This window comes from Homalodisca vitripennis, chromosome 2 (assembly GCF_021130785.1).
Source record: "Homalodisca vitripennis isolate AUS2020 chromosome 2, UT_GWSS_2.1, whole genome shotgun sequence".
Lineage (NCBI taxonomy): Eukaryota > Metazoa > Arthropoda > Insecta > Hemiptera > Cicadellidae > Homalodisca > Homalodisca vitripennis.
In genome coordinates this window covers 199310843-199333813 of record NC_060208.1, presented here as the reverse complement: position 1 = coordinate 199333813, position 22971 = coordinate 199310843, and the positions used below count along the sequence as shown (strand labels likewise).

Below are 22971 nucleotides of genomic sequence, written 5' to 3'. Positions count from 1 at the left end.
TGGGTTTTACTTAAACGTTGTGTAGGATTAGATTGAATTGAATATTGGCATCAAGCTCTGTATTCCATACTGATTTCCTATTAAACCCTTACTATTCTCTCCCTGTTACTGTAGCAAACTGTCCAACATTTTATCTATTTTCTATAATAGATTTACTTTCTAAACTCTTAAATATGATCTAAATTCAAATTGTTATATTAACTGCATGCACCAAATGAACATTATCAACGTTTTGTCAACGAAACAAAATACTATTTCTAAAATATAATAGTTTACAAAAGACATCTTGTAGTATATTTTAAGAAGTTGGAAGTTAAACGATTTATTAGACATAACAATGATATTGTTGAACCAGTAAAGTTGGGTCGTAAAACATGGTGGCAGTAAAATGAGCAGTTAACAGTTTTGGTATAGATCGAAGTCAGTATTTAAGGACTGTTTTGAGCACAGCAGACATATACTGAACGTACCGATAGCATCAGTAGTAGTTCGGGAGATAACCCATTATTGAAGCTAATATTCGTGAAGCCAGTCAGATTATATGTACCAGAGAACATGACTTCATCAAGCTTTGTAATTAAAGGTACTGTCTTTATCGAGAATTACATTAGAGCTTTCCAGTAGAAACTTACAGTTCAATTTTTGTTTTTATGGTAGTTTATTTGTATTTACATTTGTCTTTATCAGATTATTGCCTCTGATTTCTTTTAACAGATTACAGTACTATTACAGTTTACGTAATGCAATTTATAAAATTATTGATTCCTAATAATAGTTTTGAGCCACAGACCAAATGCATTATTCGTTTATTTTTACAACTAATAGGATATTTCGAAGATTACAATAATAATATCTGGCTTGCCTATATTTATGATAAACTTTTAATACTGACATCTTTTACGTATGAAGCAATAATGACAGCACATTGGCAGATATGGGAATTTTTTAATAACTGTAAAATATTATTATTAATTTGTATTGAATGTTTTTTAAATTTGAAATAACAGTAAAACTAGTATGCAAACATTTTTGAAGAGTATTGAAGTTTCAAATCAGATATTTTGTATTGCAGAAAAGGATTTTGTTTACTAGCAAAAGATTTTGTGAAATCCTGATAATTGAAAATAGTGACTATACAGAAAACAATACTAGCCATTTCAAGTCAATTTTAAATTACAAACTCTATTAATACAACATTTTAATTGTCTCTTTCAAAATATTTTCCCTTTTTTTAATGCAATAGGTTGCAAGGAGGTTCAAGTTTGACAAACTCCGTTGCAGTTTGTTTCAGATCGTTCCAATTTTTATCCTGTATTTTTTTGTTACTGTCATTTACACAATAAGGCAGAAAATATTGCATCGATCAAACATAAGGTTCTGGTTACTGTTAGAAATACTCGTATTTGGTTTTGGATCTCTCCACTCAAAAGTCTATTGAGCTGTATGTGTGTGTGTGCATGAAGCCACAACAATGTTGGACACTCATACTGTACAGTCATGTTTATTTTATTTTGTACAATTTTTTATTTAAAAACACCAAAAGAAACAATGTTACTGAAAAAAATTTATAAAAATGGATAAAAGATGTTGGTCTTAAGTTGCAATTCAAACTATGATAGGAACCAAATTAATGATTCAATGTTAATTAAAAATTTTTTAATAAATAACTTCTAGCATATGTTGTGATGGTTGCACATAGTATTTTGCCCTACAAACAATTAATAATTAATTATAAATTCTGAATTATTAAGTAAATTCCTGTAAAAACACATAACTATATAAAAAGACATTTTTTTATTACTGCAAAACTCCTATTCTATTTATTTTTAATTAGTTTAATAAAAATTTATACAAAAAGTCCATTGCATATTATTGAATAGCCTTTTTTTTTAGGAAATCAATTCAATTCAATTCAAAAAGATTTATTTCCAAAAATTTACAAAATAAACTTTACAAACATTCAAGGAAATTGACACCCACATAGGCTGAAGCCTGTGCGTGGGTGCGAGCCGTAATGTAACATAATATAATATATAATATTGAGGAGGTTCAAATTAAAAATGACATTTTTTTGGTCTGGTACATTGTGACGAGTATGGAGTATTTTTCATTGGTAATAATTGGGTGAGAGGAGTCCAAAATTTAATAATAAAAAAAGGGAAAGTCTGTAATATAAAATAAACAAAAAAATGCATGTTGTGGTTATGGACATAATTCTGCTCTAACGAGAGAGCCAGCCCGACGAGAAACGCGTTCCAGTACGACCGACGCACCACATCCGCGAACCGTGCCACCGCCAGCGACCACCGCCCCGGCCCAACGACGACTGCTAATTCAATCATTAAAACTATTGAATTAACTGTGTTTAATCACTAACATTTTTCTTTTTTTTCTATAAAACAAAATTTAGAAAGTTAAATATTTTTGACTTAGCAAATTAATTATACTTTTCACGTGCTTGAAACTATGTGTAATTATGAAACGTTTACGATTTTCATGTATTAAATTTACTTTTTAAATTTCTCACTACTGACGTCAAAAATTTTTTATAGTATGTCGTACTAGTTTTATCAGAGTTATTTTACAGTCCTTTAATTTTTATCAAATTTGCCTAATGACAAGCTAAATAAACGTCTGATGAAAACAAGAATATAATCAGATTCTATAATTTGTTAAGCTTTATTTAATTTTAGAACGAAGAGAGCCAATAAAATAATTGGCTGAGAGTTCCAAAACCTATTATTAATTAAGGGGCTGAAAAATATGTAATTTCTGTCAGCACAGTATCTCAAAAGGAACTAACCTAAAAAGTTGAAAGTGCCCATCTAACTTGACATTTTTATAAGAAACACTGAGTTCGATGATGGTGCATGTCACTCTGTAGGATTTGGTCGAGCATTAGGTTTATTGGGTCACCATGATGACAATGAGAAAATAGCAGAATATATTTTATAAACAAACTGAGTACAATAATTTGACGTTTCGGCATGTGACATTTTTATAAGAAACACTGAGTTCGATGATGGTGCATGTCACTCTGTAGGATTTGGTCGAGCATTAGGTTTATTGGGTCACCATGATGACAATGAGAAAATAGCAGAATATATTTTATAAACAAACTGAGTACAATCATTTGACGTTTCGCATGTGACATTTTTATTATTAGAGGTAAAAGAAAAAATAATACAGTGGAAAGTCTGTTAGAAATTGGTGACGTTTGATTTCAGTACTCTTGTGTTGTAGTACGCTTTCTAGCTCACCAAAACTTCTATTATTTGAACACTGCTATGAAAAGATATATAAAGAAATATTTCGTCTGTAAACTTTTAATTTGCATGAAACTTCATTTCTACTTGAATAAGAATTAAGTTCTTTGATGGTGCAATTTCTCTTTTGTCTGCTGGAGGATGTACAAATTTCTTTACTGTAAGACTGTCTGTATGTCTATCTATGTATCTGTCTGCAGGACATTTCACGTATGAAATTATCTATAGATTTGAAATTTTGCAAATAACCTCAGAAAGCCTTTTACATGACACTTGGCTTTCGCATGTAATGAATAATAGTATAACATTTCACAAATCATCAATACCATTGTGTATATTTTTACAAAATGTTATTTTTAGTAAAATTGTGTAACTAGAAGCCTCAGTGGCTTTCAAATCATAACCGTATTTATCACATTACAAAAAATAACTAGAAATCTTTTTAAATCAACTTAACTTACAGAACATTCTAATTTTGTTTATTGGATATTATATTTTCAATTAAGTAAACCTGATTTTCACTTCCCAAAAAAGTAACAATTTTAAAACGTCTATAATGCAAAGAGTGTTGTAAAATACTCTTAGTTGTCCAAATAACATCTTTCATCTCTGGTTGCTTGATGAATCTTTAGTCCAAGTTGGGGTTTCAGATAACACTGTTATTAATATTAACCTAATATAGTATTTTTTTTAGTTTTTGAAAATAAATAACATAAGAGAAGTAATAGTAAATTCTCAATCTGGTTGGCAGGAATTTTCAAACTGATTGGCATTTTACAGATGGGAAGGGTAAGATGAGGCTTGTCATTGTTACAGACGGGAAGGGTAAGATGAGGTTTGTCATTGTTACAGACGGGAAGGGTAAGATGAGGTTTGTCATTGTTACAGATGGGAAGGGTAAGATGAGGTTTGTCATTGTTACAGATGGGAAGGGTAAGATGAGGCTTGTCATTGTTACAGATGGGAAGGGTAAGATGAGGTTTGTCATTGTTACAGACGGGAAGGGTAAGATGAGGCTTGTCATTGTTACAGACGGGAAGGGTAAGATGAGGCTTGTCATTGTTACAGACGGGAAGGGTAAGATGAGGTTTGTCATTGTTACAGACGGGAAGGGTAAGATGAGGTTTGTCATTGTTACAGATGGGAAGGGTAAGATGAGGTTTGTCATTGTTACAGATGGGAAGGGTAAGATGAGGCTTGTCATTGTTACAGATGGGAAGGGTAAGATGAGGTTTGTCATTGTTACAGACGGGAAGGGTAAGATGAGGCTTGTCATTGTTACAGACGGGAAGGGTAAGATGAGGCTTGTCATTGTTACAGACGGGAAGGGTAAGATGAGGTTTGTCATTGTTACAGACGGGAAGGGTAAGATGAGGTTTGTCATTGTTACAGATGGGAAGGGTAAGATGAGGCTTGTCATTGTTACAGACAGGAAGGGTAAGATGAGGTTTGTCATTGTTACAGACGGGAAGGGTAAGATGAGGTTTGTCATTGTTACAGATGGGAAGGGTAAGATGAGGCTTGTCATTGTTACAGACAGGAAGGGTAAGATGAGGTTTGTCATTGTTACAGACGGGAAGGGTAAGATGAGGTTTGTCATTGTTACAGATGGGAAGGGTAAGATGAGGCTTGTCATTGTTACAGACGGGAAGGGTAAGATGAGGCTTGTCATTGTTACAGATGGGAAAGGTAAGATGAGGCTTGTCATTGTTACAGACGGGAAGGGTAAGATGAGGTTTGTCATTGTTACAGACGGGAAGGGTAAGATGAGGTTTGTCATTGTTACAGATGGGAAGGGTAAGATGAGGCTTGTCATTGTTACAGACAGGAAGGGTAAGATGAGGTTTGTCATTGTTACAGATGGGAAGGGTAAGATGAGGCTTGTCATTGTTACAGATGGGAAGGGTAAGATGAGGTTTGTCATTGTTACAGACGGGAAGGGTAAGATGAGGCTTGTCATTGTTACAGACGGGAAGGGTAAGATGAGGCTTGTCATTGTTACAGACGGGAAGGGTAAGATGAGGTTTGTCATTGTTACAGACGGGAAGGGTAAGATGAGGTTTGTCATTGTTACAGATGGGAAGGGTAAGATGAGGCTTGTCATTGTTACAGACAGGAAGGGTAAGATGAGGTTTGTCATTGTTACAGACGGGAAGGGTAAGATGAGGCTTGTCATTGTTACAGATGGGAAGGGTAAGATGAGGCTTGTCATTGTTACAGACGGGAAGGGTAAGATGAGGCTTGTCATTGTTACAGATGGGAAAGGTAAGATGAGGCTTGTCATTGTTACAGATGGGAAGGGTAAGATGAGGCTTGTCATTGTTACAGATGGGAAAGGTAAGATGAGGCTTGTCATTGTTACAGATGGGAAGGGTAAGATGAGGCTGTCTCTTGTCACCAAATTCAGCTATGGCGTCGGCCATGTGTTCAACGACTTCTGCGCCTCCATGTGGTTCACTTACATGCTCATCTACTTCAACAAGGTGGTGCTGTTCAGCTCGGAACTCTCGGGGAGCGTCGTGCTTGTTGGTCAGATCGCTGATGGACTTGCCACACCCTTTGTCGGCCTCATGTCGGACAGAGGCGAGGGCTGCCGTTATGGCCGACGGAAAACTTGGCATTTGTTTGGTTAGTATGAATTTCCACTGTTTGGATAAGTAAAATGAAACGATACAACATTTTAGTATCGATACAAAACATCCACACATTTTAAGATAAAATTATTTTAGGCTACAAATTTATGAAAATTTACTCTTACAGTTCAAATTCAAATTCAAATTCAAAATTCCTTTATTCTTTTTATACATAATGTACCTGAATTGCCTCAATTACCTTTACTACAATATAAAACATAAGACTCAGGTTAGAGTATTCATACTTTATATTTAATACAGTATAATAATACATATAATATTTTAAATATTTATGTCCATAGTGTTAATATGTTTTGTAATGGTAGGCAAATACAAACAAAATTACTTTCAAGTCACAGTGTAAAAAAACTCTTCAAGAGAGTAGAATGAATGATCTGTACAAAATTGTTTCAACATTTTCTTAAAATTATTAAAAGAATTTCTCATTCTTAATACAGCCTGGAAGGTCATTTATAAATTTTATTCCTATGTATGTCGGACACTGTTTATATTTTTTCTTTATTATGTTTCTTTACTACAAAATTTTCTCTATTTCTTGTATTATAATTATGATAATCTTGTTGCCTTGGTATAGACTCTGCATTTGTCTTGACATGTAATATAGTTTTATAAATATATAAACTATATACTGTCATTATTCTTAGGTTAATAAAGTGGTCTTTACAACTATCATTATTTTTAAGGTGTAGAATATGTCTTATTGCCACTTTTTGTAAATGTAATATTTTGTTTAAGTTATTTGCACTGGTTCCACCATAAATTTCAATGCCATATGAAATGTGTGGATGTATCAAGGCATAGTAAACAGATTTCAGTGCATTTATTTCTAGGAAGAAGGATAACCGCCTGATTGAAAATATTCCAGAACTCATTTTATGACAAATTTTTTCTACTTGTTTTGTCCAACTTAATGTATTACTTAGAGCCAGACCCAAGAATTTTGTATCTTTTACAAATTTATTTCCAATTGTATTTATCTCATTTGATTGTTTACATTTAAATTTCATTAGAATTGTTTTATCAGAATTTAGTAATAAATTTCTATCATTCAAGTAACATTTTAGTTGTGACATTGAATATTCTGTTGTATTTATTACACTTTGTAAATCTTTTCCAGAAACTGACATACTTATATCATCTGCAAACAAACATAAATGATTTTTATTTGATAAATTTGTTAAAATCTGTGGCATACCTCCCAAGTAGCATAAGAACAAAAATGGGCCCAATACTGAACCTTGTGGTACAGAATATTGTATTTTTTCTATTCTTGAATTAATATTTCTTATTTCATTATTACCTAGATATTTAATACTAACATACTGCTGTCGCCCTTCCAGATATGACTGATGCCAGCTTAATTCTTTATCCTCAATACCATATGATTCTAATTTTTCTAGCAAGGTTTTATGGCAGACACTATCAAATGCCTTTGTCAGATCCAGAAAGGCTCCAACAGTATGATTCCCTTCATCCAAATTTTCTAGCACATTCTCAATATAATCAATTAATGCTGTTACCGTTGATCTATTTTTTCTATAGCCATGCTGCTCCAAATCCAGCAATTTACCCTTCTCAAAATAGTCTACTAATTGAATCATCATAGTCTTTTCAAATATTTTTGATAAAGCAGGTTGTATTGCCAATGGTCTATAATTTAGAGGATTTTTGCTGTCTCCTTTTTTTAACACAGGAACAACTTTTGATATTTTTAATTGAGTTGGGAAGTTTCCTGTTATTATAGAAACATTCACCACATGTAAAAGAGGATTTAAAAGTGCATGTTTTGCCTCTTTAATAATCTTTATAGGTATGTCATCATACCCTGCCGACCATTTTGGCTTAATAGAATCAATTATTTTAATTAGTTGATCACAGTCAATAGTGTTGCATTTAAATTTACTTTTATAATTTGAATTTCGATTAATAGAAATTGACTTTTTGTTTAAATTTGGAGCAACATGCTTTTTTACCATTTCGACAAAACTTATGTTTAATAAATCAGCTACACAAAACAGGGTCACAGATTATTTTACCACCATCGTTAAGCTCTATATTTTTAAATGACATTTCCTTACTGTTTCTAATTTCATTATTTACCACTTGCCATATAGTTTTATTGATATTTGTTGTATTCACCACTTTATTATTAATGTAATCTCTTTTCTATTTTTGAATCAATTTTTTATATTTATTTTTTTGTTCCTTCAAAGAAAGTTTTATTTGTTTGTTATTTTTACTCTTCCTATATAAATTATGTTTATTTATAAGTTCTTTTTGTTTGCAAGTTATTTCATAATCTATCCAATATATAAACGTTTAAAAAAATCTACTGTTTAAAAAAAATTGTTCTCTAAATGTTACCTATTTCCTTTAACTACATTAGAAATGGAAAACACTGATCAAAAAACATAAACAAGACAAAATAATAACAAATTTGTTTAAACATATGAGGACCATTTTAAAGTGTACAACCAGTTTGGAGTTTGAGTTTTAAACTCTAAAAATATGTCTAATATATCAATTTTGAATCGTTTAAATATAATTAAATATTATTTAATGATTCTTTTATGACTTGTAGTTATTGTAAATAAAAATTACACTTTAAAATGGTCCTCATATGTTTAAACAAATTTGTTATTATTTTGTCTTGTTTATGTTTTTGATCAGTGTTTTCCATTTCTAATGTAGTTAATAGGAAATAGGTAACATTTTAGAGAACAATTTTTTTTTAAACAGTAGTTAGCTTATTCTATTGAAATAGTTTATATTGATAAATGAGTAATAAACTCTTATTATCTTTAAGATGGGGGGGTGGGGGGGGGGGGGGGTGGGGGGGGGGGGGGGTGGGGGGGGGGGGGGGTGGGGGGGGGGGGGGGTGGGGGGGGGGGGGGGTGGGGGGGGGGGGTGTTAAGTACTGTGTAATCTTTGTTAACAATCACTCAGGTGACACCTAACTAAAGACAGTCATTACCAGTACTTATCCCAATAATGTATGAGGTTGTATATTAAAGATAATAAAGATACTAGTTGATTTAAAACCCAAGTATAGTTTAGTGTTGTGGTGATGTAATATATATTGCACTATAAATTTTAAGCTATGTGTAATGTATGTATGTAAGTCAGTCTCATATAGCCTATTTTGATTAAAATCATCCCATATTTGATGCCAAACAACCTTGAATAACCACATTGATTTGTCTCTGAAAACATTTAATGTGTTAAAACTTATATAATATTGGAACATAAATTTGTGTTCAATATTTATTGTTTTGTGTCAGATTATTTCACACTGATTTTTCAGTTAGCTCTTAGTTGTAAGTTTTAAGTTATTAAGATACTGTGTGCTGTAATTTTTGAAATTTTCAACAATTTGTAAAAATTGAAATCACAAAGATATTGTTATTACTAAGATTAATCTAAAACTGGTTTAAGAAAATCATACAATAACAGTTTTGTTATCTTTAGTGTATCTAACTGAAAGACTACGTTTTTAAAAGTTGAGGATTTTTATTTCATTATTTTTGGAGATGTAATCAAGCACCAAAATAGTTATAAAAGATTTAAAGGTTACGACTCCAGAATTAAGGCAAATTCCTGTATCAGGCAGACACACTCACAGGTATAAAATCAGAGTAAAGCCATGAATAATCCAAAATATATAAATTTTGATGAATTAATAAGAAATTTAAGTAAAAATTTATCTAAGAGATAATTAAAACATGGATTTTAGATTAATATTGTGTTGCTAATGGCCGATAAGGCTCTACTTACAAATGAGCGAAACCGTTTTATTCTCTTGATGAGTTCATGACAAATCGCTGGGAACGAATAAAACTATTTTGTTAACTCTGTTACTGAAATGAATAAAATTTTTGTGTTGACGATTGTACAAAAATGTTTTAATTAATGTAACATTGGTCAAAATTGATGTTTTAAACTTTAACTTATAGAATAATTGTATTACAATAAGTTAGACACACGCAATACAATTTTAAACAATTGTCTACTGTAATAAAGAAAATTTGAATTTGAATTTGACAATACTGACCTGATAGAGCCGAATCTTACAGAAGAGACTCATGGTGGTGTTGCCAGTCTCTGGGAGAACATTGAGACTGTCATCTCCCGGCAACAAACTCTCCTGCCGCCCCTCCTTCACACCAACATGGAATAGGATGGACATTATGGTGCCTATCACTGCTGTCGTGTACGTCACGATCTGGAACATCCGTCTAAAGTTCAGGTCCGTCTGAGGTCAAAGTTACTCCCAGGATAGCGTGAGGGAAAAACGTTATGGAAAACAAGTGCTTCCGGATTTTGTTTTGTAAACATCACTCGAAACAGGACAGTGTAGGGAACTAGGTAGTGGAAAGAATACAGTAAGCACAGCCTATCCATTTTATCAATGTGCTGTAACTTCTACTGAAGGATGGGATAGTGAATCAAATCAAATCTCATATTACAATGTACAGGTTTCATAGAGAGAAATTATGGAAGGGGTGGTTAAAGCAAGGATGGATGAGATCTACATGTCGTGACATGAAGCCTTTGATCTATGCCAGTGTGAATGAAGGAGGAATCTGGAACCCATATGTAATCTGGTTAAAAGAAATTGTGTTCGCTAGAAGCCATTGTTTAACATCATTAACCGTAACATTTTATCCCAACGTCCTCTTCCTTATTTTTAGATGATGTAATTTACGGGCAGTTCATAATTTATCATCAGGTGTTTTTATGATTTTCATGTTATTTTAAAACATGATAATGAAATGAAACTAACATAATGTTTTAGTTTAATCTAACTAAGCACTGTATTTCTGGTAAATCGTTTTTAAATAAAAACTCTTTGCCGTCAACTTTGACTATAGTGTATTCATTTGCAATATGTTTAAATTGTTCACGTTTTTACATATTTAACCAAGTATTTTTAAGGATTTAACACCAGATGAAGAGAACAGATGCTGGTTTTCAAAAAATAATTTCTAAATATAACACAGTTATGTCAGATTTCCGACACTGCACTATAAGCAGAAGGTGAAATGGAGCTAAACTCTACATTACATAGGCAAATGTCTATAATCCTATTATATTTTCCAAACAACATTGTCAGTTACAAACTTTAACATAAATTTAAAAATGATCAATAAAAAGAACACCAAAGTAAGGTACCTGGAACTTCCCTGAGTCACTGGGAGTGATGGGTTGATCTTGATCTATGCCGTTACTCTCCACTTGGAGGACTGTCCACAGCAATACATACACAGTCATGTTGGCGATCACGGTGAAACTGTTTCTGTTCAAACAAATTTACTTTTATGTGTCTGAGACTTTCTAAACTTAACTTACATCTTATCAAGTAGTTACACAGTGCTAAGAGCTAAGTTTTAAGAACCATTCTTAACAATGATTCTACTGGAATAAATCTGATGATCCTTAATATGGGAATTTTAGTTTGGTAGTATTTTAGGTTGGCGGCACTGTCTAATAGCTGTATATTATATTTATTTTCAATTGTGATGGTGAAACGTTGAATAGTAAAAAAAAAACAGCTAGATGCACCGATGACAAAAAATAAAAAAGAAACTAAAAGGGTAGAAATACGAACTTTTCCCAAAGAAACATGTGCTTAGAAATCTGCTAATTACAATAATTATTAGATATGTTTGTAACTATTGTCTGGACTTACAGAACATAAGTGGTATTAACCCTTCGTACGCTGTAAGCGGAATATTCCGCTGAGTAAATCTAACTCGAAACCTTCTAAGCGGAATAGATCGCGGAATCCCCTGACAACGCAATATATATTTACGTTAGTTCAACAAATTGCCGCCAGAATGCTTGAGAGTAAATATTTGGTGTTTTAATATGACACAATGTGAAGCGTGACTCATCAAAACAGCTGAGACCAATCACAACGGAAACTTTGGTTTGCTTTGGCAGTCTGCGCCATCGCCAGTGAGCAAGCTGTACGCTCTAAGCGGAAAATACTTGCGCATGACAGTCAGCTGCCGGCGGCCGCTGTGTATTGTTTATTGTTTATAACCTGCTATACTGCTTTAGCTACCTATTGTGCGAGGTTATTCATATCGATAATGTGATAAACTATATATCTATGTAAAACATGTGAGGCCAAGCCTGCTCCTCCATCCAGATGAGTGTTTTGAGATTTTCCACACACAAGTCCAATACTAGTGTGCCTTTTTTGTGTTCTTTATATATTAGATTTGTCATGGATTTGTTCCCTTCATTATCTACTAATTTTGTATAAATAATATATATTTACTGTTGTGATAACTTTTGCTACTTTCAGGAACGTTTTATTGTACTTTATATACTGCCGTGTTATATTTAACTGTATATGTACTCATATGTAAATAAAATAAAAGCAATACAAAAACTATCATATGTTTTCATCAGTTACAAGACCAATAAACATAAAAAAAATATATAACTTCGAAAAAAATTATTATTTTTTTTTTGAGCATTAGAGCAATTTGATACTACTTGCTTTCAGCGTACAAAGGGTTAAAATAGTGAACAATATAACATATTCTTTTTTTACTCTTCAAAAATTACCAATATATTTTGAAGTTATATACTGAATGAATTGCTAATATATATTTGTCCCTCTATTTAAATAAATTACAAAAAAAAAGACCTGCAAAATTAGTTGTTTAAAACAATGTAACATTTTCATTTGCAGATGCTGATTCATAAACTTTGATTTATAAATAAAATGACACACAAATTTAAATAAAACTAGCTATGACTAAGTTGAATTAAACAGAAGATCTTTTAAACTCTAAGAAACAAGGTGTTGCTTAAACGTACTATAGAAACACAGACAAGTGTACAGGGTGGTGCATATGTCAGTTTCCCCAGAAGAGAAATTTAAAGGCGTTACAGGTTAATTAATTAAAACACTTTTAGGCAAGAAAACAAATTCATTATATGAAATTACTTACATATTACCATACAATGTTACAGCAGTTGTTAGAAATGTACACCTTCTAACATCCTTAATTTTGTATACACTTCATACAACGACTGAGAACAGAATCACAAATTTTTAGCAATAAAGGTTTATCGTTATTAACAAGTTCAAATGCATTTCTAATTAGGTTTCTGAGTTCATCAAGATTTTGCGGTTTTGAAGCATACATAGTCTCCTTTATAATACCCCCAGTGAAAAATCACATGGAGTCAGGACTGGAGAGCCGCAGGCCAATCGATTGTACCACGGTGACCAACCTATTCATTAAATGTGTTATTTAAAAAAAATCTCGAACTCGGATACCAAAATGTGCTGGGGCACCATCTTGTCTCTAGATGAGCGAATGAATATTGAAAACAGGATTGTTTCTGAGCTCGGGGAACTACTACTTTCTTCCAGCAACCGTAAGTAACTTTCTGAGTATTCTGGATATTTACCACTAAATTCTTCAATTATTATAGCAGCATTTCTATTATGCTTCCACCACAACTGAAGGATGTAAACTCGTTGTTGGGTTGTAAACATTTTAAAAACATACACAAACAAATAACAGACACAAAGAGCGTCACTTTACACTAGCCACTGGAAGAGACAACAATGAACTTACTCCGTGTTGATGTCAACTTAACATTGTTACCAACATATCGAAACAAAATATCCCAATTTATGGGGAAACTGACATATGTGCCACCCTGTATTTCTACACTTAACTGACCTGATAGCAAGGAGAGCTGTCCTCTCGTGCTCATCGGGTGTGAGGTCAGGAACCAATGAGAGATGAGAGATCTGGACGGACGCCCAAGCGAACTGGAAGAATACGATGAAGATACAGTAGTAGAGCATCTTGGCCCACGTCTCGCTGTCCTGAAGGCCCACCGCCGGGGAAAAGATGAACGGATATGTACACATGATAATAATTGTGCCTGTGAAAAATATTGTTTTTTATTCACCGAAAATAGTGTGCAATGTGTTGGCTCATTTTATTAAAAGCCTTGTTCCACCTGACAATAATTTCAACATTCTTCTACAGGCTACACTTATTCTTAAACAATACTAATGAAATTCTTTTTACTCATTCAAAAATTGCTTACCTGCAGATTAGTGGCTGAAGAGTTAATACTGTACAAAAAAACTTTAAACACAACTTTAAAAACAGAGGCTGTATGAATAAAATTAAATCTGGAAATTTAAATGTTTCTTAAAGATAATAAGAGTTATTACTCATTTTAACAATATAAACTATTTAAATAGAATAAGCTAACTACTGTTTAAAAAAAAAAATTGTTCTCTAAATGTTACCTATTTCCTTTAACTACATTAGAAATGGAAAACACTGATCAAAAACATAAACAAGACAAAATAATAACAAATTTGTTTAAACATATGAGGACCATTTTAAAGTGTAATTTTTATTTACAATAACTACAAGTCATAAAAGAATCATTAAATAATATTTAATTATATTTAAACGATTCAAAATTGATATATTAGACATATTTTTAGAGTTTAAAACTCAAACTCCAAACTGTAAGAGTAAATTTTCATAAATTTGTAGCCTAAGATAATTTTATCTTAAAATGTGTGGATGTTTGTATCGATACTAAAACGTTGTATCGTTTCATTTTACTTATCCAAACAGTGGAAATTCATACTAACCAAACAAATGCCAAGTTTTCCGTCGGCCATAACGGCAGCCCTCGCCTCTGTCCGACATGAGGCCAACAAAGGGTGTGGCAAGTCCATCAGCGATCTGACCAACAAGCACAACGCTCCCCGAGAGTTGCGAGCTGAACAGCACCACCTTGTTGAAGTAGATGAGCATGTACGTGAACCACATGGAGGCGCAGAAGTCGTTGAACACATGGCCGACGCCATAGCTGAATTTGGTGACAAGAGACAGCCTCATCTTACCCTTCCCATCTGTAACAATGACAAGCCTCATCTTACCTTTCCCATCTGTAACAATGACAAACCTCATCTTACCCTTCCTGTCTGTAACAATGACAAGCCTCATCTTACCCTTCCCATCTGTAACAATGACAAACCTCATCTTACCCTTCCCGTCTGTAACAATGACAAACCTCATCTTACCCTTCCCGTCTGTAACAATGACAAACCTCATCTTACCCTTCCCGTCTGTAACAATGACAAACCTCATCTTACCCTTCCCGTCTGTAACAATGACAAGCCTCATCTTACCCTTCCCGTCTGTAACAATGACAAGCCTCATCTTACCCTTCCCGTCTGTAACAATGACAAGCCTCATCTTACCCTTCCCGTCTGTAACAATGACAAGCCTCATCTTACCCTTCCCGTCTGTAACAATGACAAACCTCATTTTACCCTTCCCGTCTGTAACAATAACAAGCCTCATCTTACCCTTCCCATCTGTAACAATGACAAACCTCATTTTACCCTTCCCATCTGTAACAATGACAAACCTCATCTTACCCTTCCCGTCTGTAACAATGACAAGCCTCATCTTACCCTTCCCGTCTGTAACAATGACAAACCTCATTTTACCCTTCCCGTCTGTAACAATGACAAGCCTCATCTTACCCTTCCCATCTGTAAAAAAATGACAAACCTCATTTTTACCCTTCCCGTCTGTAACAATGACAAGCCTCATTTTACCCATCCCGTCTGTAACAATGACAAACCTCATCTTACCCTTCCCATCTGTAAAAAATGCCAATCAGTTTGAAAATTCCTGCCAAACAGATTGAGAATTTACTATTACTTCTCTTATGTTATTTATTTTCAAAAACTAAAAAAAATACTATATTAGGTTAATATTAATAACAGTGTTATCTGAAACCCCAACTTGGACTATAAGATTCATCAAGCAACCAGAGATGAAAGATGTTATTTGGACAACTAAGAGTATTTTACAACACTCTTTGCATTATAGACGTTTTAAAATTGTTACTTTTTTGGGAAGTGAAAATCAGGTTTACTTAATTGAAAATATAATATCCAATAAACAAAATTAGAATGTTCTGTAAGTTAAGTTGATTTAAAAAAATTTCACATTATAGTCTCTAGTTATTTTTTGTAATGTGATAAATACGGTTATGATTTGAAAGCCACTGAGGCTTCTAGTTACACAATTTTACTAAAAATAACATTTTGTAAAAATATACACAATGGTAGTGATGATTTGTGAAATGTTATACTATTATTTATTACATGCGAAAGCCAAGTGTCATGTAAAAGGCTTTCTGAGGTTATTTGCAAAATTTCAAATCTATAGATAATTTCATGCGTGAAATGTCCTGCAGACAGATACATGGATAGACATACAGACAGTCTTACAGTAAAGAAATTTGTACATCCTCCAGCAGACAAAAGAGAAATTGCACCATCAAAGAACTTATTCTTATTCAAGTAGAAATGAAGTTTCATGCAAATTAAAAGCTTACAGACGAAATATTTCTTTATATTTCTTTTCATTAGCAGTGTTCAAATAATAGAAGTTTTGGTGAGCTACGAAGGGTACTACAACACAAGAGTACTGAAATCAAACCTTGTCACCAATTTCTAACACTGACTTTCCACTGTATTATTTTTATTTTACCTCTAATAATAAAAATGTCACATGCCGAAACGTCAAATGATTGTACTCAGTTTGTTTATAAAATATATTCTGCTATTTTCTCATTGTCATCATGGTGACCCAATAAACCTAATGCTTGACCAAATCCTATATAGTGACATGCACCATCATCGAACTCAGTGTTTCTTATAAAAATGTCGTTACATGGGCACTTTCAACTTTTTAGGTTAGTTCCTTTTGAGATACTGTGCTGACAGAAATTACATATTTTTCAGCCCCTTAATTAATAATAGGTTTTGGAACTCTCAGCCAATTATTTTATTGGCTCTCTTCGTTCTAAAATAAAATAAAGCTTAACAAATTATAGAATCTGATTATATTCTTGTTTTCATCAGACGTTTATTTAGCTTGTCATTAGGCAAATCTGATAAAAATTAAAGGACTGTAAAATAACTCTGATAAAACTAGTACGACATACTATAAAAATTTTTGACGTCAGTAGTGAGAAATTTAAAAAGTAAATTGAATACGTGAAAATCATAAACGTTTCATAATTACACATAGTTTCAAGCACGTGAAAAGTATAATTAATTTGCTAAGTCAAAAATATTTAACTTTCTAAATTTTGTTTTATAGAAAAAAAAAGAAAAATGTTAGTGATTAAACACAGTTAATTCAATAGTTTTAATGATTTCCTAAAAAAAAGGCTATTCAATAATATGCAATGGACTTTTTGTATAAATTTGTATTAAACTAATTAGAAATAAATAGAATAGGAGTTTTGCAGTAATAAAAAAATGTCTTTTTATATAGTTATGTGTTTTTACAGGAATTTACTTAATAATTCAGAATTTATAATTAATTATTAATTGTTTGTAGGGCAAAAATACTATGTGCAACCATCACAACATATGCTAGAAGTTATTTATTAAAAAATTTTAAATTAACATTGAATCATTAATTTGGTTCCTATCATGGTTTTGAATTGCAACTTAAGACCAACATCTTTTATCCATTTTTATAAATTTTTTTCAGTAACATTGTTTTTTTTGGTGTTTTTAAATAAAAAATTGTACAAAATAAAATAAACATGACTGTACAGTATGAGTGTCCAACATTGTTGTGGCTTCATGCACACACACACATACAGCTCAATAGACTTTTGAGTGGAGAGATCCAAAACCAAATACGAGTATTTCTAACAGTAACCAGAACCTTATGTTTGATCGATGCAATATTTTCTGCCTTATTGTGTAAATGACAATAAGAAAAAATACAGGATAAAAATTGGAACGATCTGAAACAAACTGCAATAGAGTTTGTCAAACTGGAACCTCCTTGCAACCTATTGCATTAAAAAAAGGGAAAATATTTTGAAAGAGACAATAATTAAAATGTTGTATTAATAGAGTTTGCAATTTAAAATTGACTTGAAATGGCAAGTATTGTTTTCTGTATAGTCACTATTTTTAATTATCAGGATTTCACAAAATCTTTTGCTAGTAAACAAAATCCTTTTCTGCAATACAAAATATCTGATTTGAAACTTCAATACTCTTCAAAACATGTTTGCATACTAGTTTTACTGTTTTTTCAAATTTAAAAAACATTCAATAAAAATTAATAATAATATTTTACAGTTATTAAAAATTGCCATATCTGCCAATGTGCTGTCATTATTGTTTCATACGTAAAAGATGACAGTATTAAAAGTTTATCATAAATATAGGCAAGCCAGATATTATTATTGTAATCTTCGAAATATCCTATTAGTTGTAAAAATAAACGAATAATGAATTTGGTCTGTGGCTCAAAACTATTATTAGGAATCAATAATTTTATAAATTGCATTACATAAACTGTAATAGTACTGTAATCTGTTAAAAGAAATCAGAGGCAATAATCTGATAAAGACAAATGTAAATACAAATAAACTACCATAAAAACAAAAATTGAACTGTAAGTTTCTACTGGAAAGCTCTAATGTAATTCTCGATAAAGACAGTACCTTTAATTACAAAGCTTGATGAAGTCATGTTCTCTGGTACATATAATCTGACTGGCTTCACGAATATTAGCTTCAATAATGGGTTATCTCCCGAACTACTAATACACACTGATGCTATCGGCACATTCAGTATATGTCTGCTGTGCTCAAAACAGTCCTTAAATACTGACTTCGATCTATACCAAAACTGTTAACTGCTCATTTTACTGCCACCATGTTTTACGACCCAACTTTACTGGTTCAACAATATCATTGTTATGTCCAATAAATCGTTTAACTTCCAACTTCTTTAAAATATACTACAAGATGTCTTTTGTAAACTATTATATTTTAGAAATAGTATTTTGTTTCGTTGACAAAAACGTTGATAATGTTCATTTGGTGCATGCAGTTAATATAACAATTTGAATTTAGATCATATTTAAGAGTTTAGAAAGTAAATTTATTATAGAAAATAGATAAAATGTTGGACAGTTTGCTACAGTAACAGGGAGAGAATAGTAAGGGTTTAATAGGAAATCAGAATGGAATACAGAGCTTGATGCCAATATTCAATTCAATCTAATCCTACACAACGTTTAAGTAAAACCCATTATTAATTCCAGCATCATATCTCTGAAAAAGTAACTTAACTCATATATATATGTATTCAGAATAGCTCAATTGTACTGGGATGGCTTGACAAATTTTAACTTTATCTTAAAAAATTTTTAATCTGAACTAAATATTTCAATTACAGACTTATTTTTTGTACCATCAGCAATCAGCAATTTTTTTTTACAGGTAATCAGAGATTCAGCTTGAGAGGGGAATGTGAAAAGTTTATAATGTAAGAATAGATTATATTTCTAATGATATTGATACATCAGGAACAATAAAAAAAAATAGGTTTGGTCAACCCAGAAAAAATAGTGAACACTTAGTTTTTTTTAAACTGCACACTAAAAATGGTCCATATAATTTTATATCATCAAATTAATTGAGAAAAATGAGAATTAAAAAGTCACGTGTTACAAATCTAGTTTATTTAACTATTAAACTATAAATATTTTTTGAGCCACCATCCTTAAAATGGGGGCTGATATATTTTTTTAGAGTATAACAATTTGTTACAGTTAATTTTTTAGCTGATTATACTAAACTTATCTTTTGAGTCAGATTGTTAATAAACCTCATGTATCAAGCCATTTTTCCATTTTAAAAAGTGTTGTGTAGTTGGGTTTGTTTCACCAAGACCTTTAAAACTATATGTAACCTATGTTTTCAGGCAGACAATAATCCAAGATTGTAGTCCTGTACTAAATATTAATGGACTACTCACAGAACGTTCCCTTAACACTGTACTATAGTGAGTCATACTATAAGTAGTAAGAAGCATGACACATCAGTGCCACCGCCACAAAATGACAAACTACTGTACAGTGACTATAATATGTGTAGGAAACACCTCCACTGCTGGTCTATACCGAATGATAATATCGAGCGTGACATATTAGTGTGTCTGCCACAATTATGTATTCTACAATAACTATCTAATTACAATACATGAATTAACACCTTCACTACTGGTCTATACTGAATGATAATATTGAGCGTGACATATTAGTGTGTCTGCCACAGTTAATGTATTCTACAATAACTATCTAATTACAATACATGAAGTTAACACCTTCACTACTGGTCTATACTGAATGATAATATCGAGCGTGACATATTAGTGTGTCTGCCACAGTTAATGTATTCTACAATAACTATCTAATTACAATACATGAAGTTAACACCTTCACTGCTGGTCTATACCGAATGATAATATCGAGCGTGACATATTAGTGTGTCTGCCACAGTTAATGTATTCTACAATAACTATCTAATTACAACACATGAAGTTAACATCTTCACTGCTGGTCTATACTGAATGATAATATCGAGCGTGACATATTAGTGTGTCTGCCACAGTTAATGTATTCTACAATAACTATCTAATTACAATACATGAAGTTAACACCTTCACTGCTGGTCTATACTGAATGATAATATCGAGCGTGACATATTAGTGTGTCTGCCACAGTTAATGTATTTTACAATAACTATCTAATTACAATACATGAAGTTAACACCTTCACTGCTGGTCTATACCGAATGATAATATCGAGCGTGACATATTAGTGTGTCTGCCCACAGTTAATGTATTCTACAATAACTATCTAATTACAATACATGAAGTTAACACCTTCACTACTGGTCTATACCGAATGATAATATCGAGCGTGACATATTAGTGTGTCTGCCACAGTTAATGTATTCTACAATAACTATCTAATTTACAATACATGAAGTTAACACTCCTTCACTAATGGTCTATACTGAATGATAATATCGAGCGTGACATATTAGTGTGTCTGCCACAGTTAATGTATTCTACAATAACTATCTAATTACAATACATGAAGTTAACACCTTCACTACTGGTCTATAACGAATGATAATATCGAGCCGTGACATACTAGTGTGTCTGCCACAGTTAATGTATTCTACAATAACTATCTAATTACAATACATGAAGTTAACACCTTCAGTACTGGTCTATATTAAGTGATTTTTTTAAAAGTCATATATCTATGCCATTTTTTAAAGTCAATAATTGAGTATCAATATTGAAAATTTAAATAAAAATGCTACAGCTAATTAATGTGCAAAAGTTTTAGTTTTTTTCATCCAAGACACACATATATGTTTCATAAAAGCCATTTTTCTAACTAAGAATATCCTAAAATTGACATTTCCACATATTACCAGAAAACCAACATAAAACAATTAGTTTTAGTAGTAATTTCTTTAAATATCTGTATCAAAATCATTTTCTATTCATTAGCAATATTTGTGTCTGGACATATGAGAAAGTGAAAATAATGTATGTAAAAAGAAGTGAAACACAATTATGAAGGTATATATTTTTTTTAGTAAATTGCATTTATCAATTGGATTATTATAATTCGCAAATAAAGTTAGTAAATGCATGAAAAAAATTAATGCCATAAATTCTTTTTGTCTGATAGCTCCGAAATTAAACAATCAAATTCTGAAATAAGGTAATTTTACTTGAATTATTAAGAAAATACATAGTAGTTCGTCCAAAATATTTAGTTATTTACAAATAAAACATGACAGCTATGTGAAATGGTACCAGGCATGACTGAAAATAAACCATATTTGTAATTAAAATACTTAAAATAACTCTTGAGCCAGTCCTCTTATAACTTTACCTCATCAATATAACAAAATATAGTAATAATAAAAATGAAAATGTATTGATAATGGGTAATAGTAAGCAAAATTTTGAGTTTTTTACATTTTCTGATCCAATCTACACGACTTGAAGAATACTAACATATGGATTGTTTGTGTTTTAAAGAGTAGATTTTCAATATCTGGAGTATGGAACAGCAATCTTTTACAGACAAGAAACATAAAGAAAGAAGGGAATTTCAGTACTAAAAATATACAGACACAAATTTCTAATCACATTTTAAATAACAATGAGCATTAAAAATCTGTTCATATTTCAAGGACCACTTGGAACTGATCTCTCAGGTAAACCCCACTTGAGATTGAGTGATGACTTACTCTCTCTAACTTACATAAACACAAATTCATCTTCAGTACAGCAAAACTATTATGTACAAGTTAAAATATTTTTATCCCCCACTATAATACAAAAACTCAAAATGTCATGACTGATAAAATAATTATCAATGTAATAGTGATGTGGGTTTTATTTTTATTTTGCTCCAACAAAAATACTTTGTACTGAAGAATAATATATTATGTACAGTATTTCATAATATGTATGATAATTACATGCGTTTCTAAACTGGTTTTTGGAAACTAAACCATGTGAAATCGGGTTTGTTAGAAAATAATTCCTATTTATATAATTATTTTATCATGTTTTGTGACAATGTGCCTAACATCGTGAAATTAATCCGGTCTAGAAAATTAATAAGAGCAATACAAATGTTTAGGAATGATCGGTAAAAGTGATTTAAACTAGAGGTATTGCATTGAATCCATAAAAAAACTAATTTTAACAGCTTGTAAAGTTATTGTTGTTAATTATACGCTTGACAACAACTAACTTATATGTTTAACAGCTGTTTACTGCCAAGCATGCTATAAAAATAATGGTTATCGTAGCGATAGCAAAAGCGAAATGTTCAGTTGATATGAAGAGTAGTTAACAATAGGACAGAACTGTAATAATCTCTGACACTGAATTGCGAGTAAACTAAAATTAAAACTGAAGAAATATTTGCAAATTGAAAAATGTCTAAAGTTCTTTTTAGGTATGTCATTATATAAAAAGATAACAAGATGAATATATTGCCAATAAAATTACTGAACATTATTCTACGTTTTAATAAAGCTACACTAAATATTTAATTTATACATCAAATACGAGGTGCGGCTGAGAAGTAGTGCCTCCGAGGTCA

At 31.8% G+C, this 22971-nt stretch overlaps 2 protein-coding genes across 2 annotated transcripts in view; one reads left to right on the top strand and one right to left on the bottom strand.

The window, feature by feature from the left end:
• Positions 1 to 311: 311 nt before the first annotated feature.
• Positions 312 to 5899, top strand: LOC124355960 (major facilitator superfamily domain-containing protein 12-like). Its single transcript, XM_046807109.1, has 2 exons — positions 312 to 583; positions 5631 to 5899. Exons 1-2 carry the CDS (start codon positions 556 to 558, stop codon positions 5897 to 5899), a joined length of 297 nt encoding a protein of 98 aa, XP_046663065.1. The 5' UTR covers positions 312 to 555.
• A 3591-nt stretch (positions 5900 to 9490) lies between these two features.
• Positions 9491 to 22971, bottom strand: part of LOC124355959 (major facilitator superfamily domain-containing protein 12-like) — a 40178-nt gene continuing 26697 nt past the window's right edge. The window contains exons 2-6 of the mRNA XM_046807108.1: positions 14574 to 14837; positions 13633 to 13840; positions 11093 to 11216; positions 9963 to 10142; positions 9491 to 9517 (exon numbers count right to left, since the gene is read on the bottom strand). Coding sequence (XP_046663064.1) covers positions 9491 to 9517; positions 9963 to 10142; positions 11093 to 11216; positions 13633 to 13840; positions 14574 to 14823 — 789 coding nt within the window. The 5' untranslated portion in view covers positions 14824 to 14837. The remainder of the gene's footprint in view (positions 9518 to 9962; positions 10143 to 11092; positions 11217 to 13632; positions 13841 to 14573; positions 14838 to 22971) is intronic.